General features: G+C 32.8%; 1 protein-coding gene across 1 annotated transcript; it reads left to right on the top strand.

The window, feature by feature from the left end:
- On the top strand, nt 1-645 carry LOC119603388 (putative uncharacterized protein DDB_G0283051). Its single transcript, XM_037955408.1, has one exon. The coding sequence runs from the start codon at nt 1-3 to the stop codon at nt 643-645; it is 645 nt and encodes a 214-aa protein (XP_037811336.1).
- The last annotated feature ends 5,277 nt before the right edge of the window (nt 646-5,922 follow it).

Here is a 5,922-nt window from a genome sequence, read left to right as displayed (position 1 = left end):
ATGAGATGCGTCAACTGTCAGAAGTTGGGACACACAAAGAATAGTTGCAAAAACATTGAAATTTGTAAAGAATGTGGTTATGTTCCTCCCCATGAACAATGCATAAGAAAATTCTGTGTCAACTGTAACTCTGAGTCTCATACATCTTATGACTCTTTATGTCCATCTTTCATCAAACATAAATCTGTGAATAAAATAAAGGCAAATAGAAGATGCACTGTAAGAGAGGCCTGGAAAGTTTTCAATGAGAATCCATCTATCCATACAATTAAACCATTCACTAAAAACAGTTTGACATTCTCTGACATAGTACGTAACAATAATTCTAATGCAAAAAGTGATCAACCACCTACAAAAGAAAATACAAATAAAGCTCTCGACGAAAAGGAATCAGAATCAATAAACTTCCTTAATAACAAGAACAACACAACTGAAAATAAGAAAAATAATAACGTTAACAACAATACCAACTCAAGCGACAACAACAAAATCGACAACATCAACACAAACAACAACAGCAAAATCAACAAATCTATAGAACAAGACACTAACAACAAGATTAACAAAGCAGTAGAACATTCTTTTTTAACTGAAAATCAGGGTACAGATAGCGATCGAATTCAATTCGCTCGCGAGCGAGTTTAATTCGAGCGATTTAAATAATTCATTTTCCGGCGAATAAATCTATTCGACTCGCGAGTTTAATTTTTAAACTCGCGATAAGAGTTGAAAATTTAAAGAGCGTAAAATAGAACTCGCTCGCGATTCGAGTCAAAACGAGTTAATCGCGAGTTTTATAATTTTGTAAATAGAATAAATTTAAATTTATAAGGCATAATCAATTTATATATAAATATGACATAACCAAATAAGTTTCCCATTAAAATTACGTACACAAATACATATGTAGGTACATTATTTGCTGCAAAGTAGTTGACACTTCGTACATACCTACATACATACATACATACATACATACATACATACATTTTCTTTCTTATAAATATATTGAAAACAAAATTTTTAATTTATTTGTTGTTTTCAATATATTTGTAAGAAATAAAATGTTCTTTGGCATTTAGAGAAACCGGCAGTAATAAATAAAAAAAATGTTTGAAGATCACTTGCATGTCCATCAATATACACATGTACATACATAACTACAGATAAAAAACATACACATTTAAATAAAAAGGTAGACAATATATTTCTTATACTTTCCCACTTTTGCTTTGTCAGACCGTCATAAAACCTACGGCTACACAATAACACATACATAATTATTTCCCATATTATTGGTTCTTTTTTACTACCACAACAGAACCTGTTTCTTGCACACACACTTTGCTGATTTTCGGCTCGAATTTAACTCGAATTCAACTCGTTTTCCACTCGCTCGTAAGCGAGTTGAAAAAACAAAAACATGTAAATATCGCTTACGAAGCGAATACAAAACACATAAAACTCTAATTAAAATTGTGCTCGCGTGTTGAAAAATAAAACTCGCGATTTTGAATTTTAAAACGAGCGATATAAATAAAATAGCGATCGCGAGCGATATTTTTACCTACCCTGCTGAAAATCCCGTTACATCTTTTGACGACAATTCAGCAATGAATGTCGATAATAATATTATCGATTTAGAGAAGGAAATCGACGTTGATTTTTCAACTATTCAATCACAACATTCAAATGAACTTTTACTAAGCACACCACCAAATAATTCTGTAGGCAATACAGAATTAACCCCTTGCAGCAGTTTGTATAAAAGATTTCCAAGTTTAAATGTTTTAATAACTCCAAATACACTTAGAAACACCATGCCTCAAACTGAAGATGTAATTGGCGAGTAATTTTTAATTTTATCAGTCATCATGGATATTAATTTGAATATTTCGGTACTGCAGTGGAACATTCAGGGTTTTGCTACCCACAAATATGCTTTGGAGAACATAGTCGCAAAATATAAGCCCAATATAATTGCTCTCCAAGAAACACATATCATTAACAAGAATGTACAATATTTACATCTTCCAGAATATAAAGTATACCATCATAATAAAAGTTTTGATTATGCCAAGTCTGGAATAGCTCTTTTAATTCAGAATAATATTAATGTAATACAGCACATTAAATCAACTGGTGAGCTTTTGTTTTAGACTGTAACAATTAAAGGAAATTGTAATTTGAATATTACGAATATTTATAAAGAATGTGATATTTCTTTAACGAATAATATGGTTAATACTATAACAAGAATTGATAATGAACATCACTTAATTGTTGGAGACCTTAATTCTCAGAACACTTCATGGGGTTCTCAGTCTACATCAGGGGATGGTTTTATCTGGGAAGAGTTTGCTAATGATTTGAGTATGGTAATATTGAATGATGGTTCACCCACACTCCTAAATACACGAAATACCCTAACTGCAGTTGATGTCTCCATGGCAACTGGGGACTTAGCTTCTTCTCTTACTTGGTCCACTTTACATTCTCCAGAAGTTGCAGATCATTTTCCGATTTTAATTAATAACAATAAAATTACATATAAAAAACGATTCCAACCTAAATTTTTGGAAAACCGAGCTAACTGGTCTAATTATTCATCGAAAATAACTTCAATTTTGGAGGATTTTCCTCAATCAACCAATGTCAATAGGGAATCTGCCCAAATAAAAAGGATTATCAGAAAAGCTGCCAATGAAACAATTCCGCAGAGCAAACAAATTAATGATAAAAACTCCCCTGCATGGTTTAACACTTCTATAGCAAAACTTATAAGGAATAAACATAAGGCCTGGAACCTTTTTATGAGACATAGAAGTCCGACAAATGCCATAAATTATAGGAGAGCGACAGCTTTGGTGAAAAAAGAATCTAAAATTGCAAAGCGGGCTACATGGGACAATTTTTTGAATTCTTTAAATCCTTTGTTAGATGTACGTACATTGTGGTCTAGAGTTAATAACATTAAGGCTGAAAGAAGATGTCATTTCCCAACTATATTTGATGGTAATATTAGTATTGAAGACCCAAGTGATATTGCAGATAAATTCGCAGAATATTGGTGTTCGGTTGGTTCAGATAGAATTTTTAATACTGCTATAATAACGAAAAAACGTTCTTACATCTCACTTCAAGATGATTCATCTGTAGGTGCAAACAATTATCTTTGTAATGACTTTACCATCGATGAACTCAATCATGTACTCAGTAAAGTCAAAGGCACAACACCATCAAGTGATCGAATAACATACTCAATGATTAAAAATTCACCAATTTCACTGAAAAGAAGACTTTTACAGCTATACAATAATATCTTAAAAAGTGGCATTTATCCGCACGACTGGAAATTTTCTCTTCTTACACCCATCCCAAAGCTGGGAAAAAACCCGAACAGACTCGAAGGTTATCGTCCTATTTCCCTGATACCTGTTTTATCAAAGGTCTTGGAAAAATTAATTACGACCAGGTTTGGCAAACTAGTTGTGGATAATATTTCTCATGTACAACACGCATTTCTTCCTAAACGCGGCATTCATACAATGTGTCACCAACTTGAGAACAAATTGAGGCAAAATTTAGCTAAGAAAAAACATAGTGTGGTGTTATCGGAAGACATAGAGAAAGCTTTCGACCGTGTTGTATCCACTTTTGTTTTGGATGAAATGCTTGAATGGGGTGTACCTTTCCAAAAGATTAAGCTACTTTATTCGTTCCTTTCCAATCGTATGGTGAAGGTGAGAGTTGATGGGTATTTTTCTTCCATGCATCATTTGGATAATGGGGTTCCGCAAGGTTCTCCGTTATCAGTGGTTTTGTTTAATGTATATGTCAATTCTCTGGCTAAATCGATTGAGGCAATCCCGGGCATTGATTTTGTTGGCATATACGCAGATAACATTTTTGCAGTCGCATCTGGAACACCACGTGCTGTTTCTGCCAATCTTAAGCTTTTGAATAATAAAATACAAAGTTGGGCCACTTCTAGAGGTGCTGTAATTCCGGAAAACAAGTCCGAGTTGCTGCATGTTTGTAGAAGGAGAAAGTGTTGCAATCCGACTGTTTTTATTGGCAATTATGAAATTACTTGTGCTAATCAAATGAGGATACTAGGTTTTATTTTTACGAAGAACTTATTATGGAATGAAAACGTAAAACTGGTAACTTCCAAATTACGAAAAATAAACAATCTTCTAAAATTGATATGTTCGAAAAGAAAAGGTCCACATATTGATATTGCCATTAATATATGCAAAGCTTTATCCCACGATTTAGTTATGCACGGTATATCCATTTATGGTTGGACATCTAAGGGAAACGTTAACAAAATAAATGCAGCTTTAAATGATTGTTTTCGTTCTGCTACTGGTCTATTAAGAACAACACCAATTGAATCACTGCGAGTTGAAAGTAAATCGGCAGATTTTATTAGTTTGCTAAATAAAAGATCGGTCAATTTAGCGTCTCGATCATTTACTGATCATAATGAAGGGCTTCACAACTTATTCTGGAACATTATCAATACTAAACCGAAAAAGAACATTTGTTCAATAAGAAAAATTTTGTTCTTTCTTGGGGAAATTGGCATACCAATACCGGAAAAACCTGAAAATTGTGATAGTTTCGAGAATAATGTAGCTGTGGATTTTAGTCTATCTGTATATGGCAAGTCTAACACTTCACCTGAAATGTTTAAATCTTTGATCGCGGAAAAATTGGCTAAATTCTCTGCTGAATTGGAATTATATACGGATGGTTCTTTCCAGAATGGTTTAACATCTTATGCTGTTGTGGAACATCAAATTGACTCAAATTGGTTAGTTGTAAGACAAAGTCAATTGCCGGTATATGCTGGTGTTTTTTTGGCTGAACTTGCTGCTATCAGTGCAGCAATTTATTATGCCATTCAGAAGAACTCGAGAGCCATAATATGTACCGATAGCCTCAGTGTTGTCAAGAGCATTTTTTATAATAAAAATGATATCTATGACAATATATTGAAAAATCCAGCTTTACATCAGCCTATTCTTATTTTATGGATTCCTTCTCATATTGGCATAACTGGTAATGAGCTTGCAGATAATGCAGCAAAGGAAGCAATCAAATTTCCGCTCATAATTGAAGTCCCTTGTCACCATCATGTCTTGAACAATATTTATAAGATAACATATAAATCTCAACAGCAACTTAAGTGGGATAATATCCGTATGTTTTCTTAGACAGCATAATACGTCATGTACAAGGCCTAAATATTATGAAAATTTCACCAGGCTGCAGTGTATAGAATTAGCTCGTCTAAGAGTTGGTAAGGCGCTTTTTAATTCTCAACATTTCTATAACCGAACAGAACCACTTCTGTGCACCACCTGTCATCAAGTTATGAATGTTTACCATGTCCTGAAAGAATGCCCAAGGTCCAAAATGGCTAATTCATTGGATAAGATTCTTCATTGCTCTGATCCACATCAGTTACCGAATATTAAAAAATCTTTTCATATACATAATATTTATGATATTTAAATTAGTATCCTAAGATTTCAATGTACATACATATTTTTAATTTTGTAAATAGTTTTAATTTTTTTTATCTAACTTTAAATTTTTCATATTTTGCGCGCAATATGGTCTAGTTACCCTGCGCCTTTCTTTAGTATATTTTATAAATTTATTTATAAAGTATATTTTAATAAATAAATAAATAAATAATAAAATACATTATTAAATATAAACACACATACTGCATTTCACTGCGATATACCATCAACAATTTAAAGAATGACTCATTAAATTTAATTTAAAAGTGAATAAAATGGTAAGTCATTATTCGTCCTATACCCACCTTAAAGTATACCAATAGGCTTAGAATCGTTTTCTGAGTCGATTAAGCTATGTCCGTCCGTCCGTCTGGCTGGCTGT

Source organism: Lucilia sericata, unplaced genomic scaffold, assembly GCF_015586225.1.
Source record: "Lucilia sericata isolate MDLA Ls3-8-SP2 unplaced genomic scaffold, ASM1558622v1 Contig000009F_arrow, whole genome shotgun sequence".
NCBI lineage: Eukaryota > Metazoa > Arthropoda > Insecta > Diptera > Calliphoridae > Lucilia > Lucilia sericata.
This window is presented reverse-complemented; position numbering and strand designations above follow the sequence as displayed.

Coding starts and splice junctions, on each gene's coding strand:
- LOC119603388 (XM_037955408.1), top strand. CDS start 1: ATGAGATGCGTCAACTGTCAGAAGTTGGGACACACAAAGAATAGTTGC.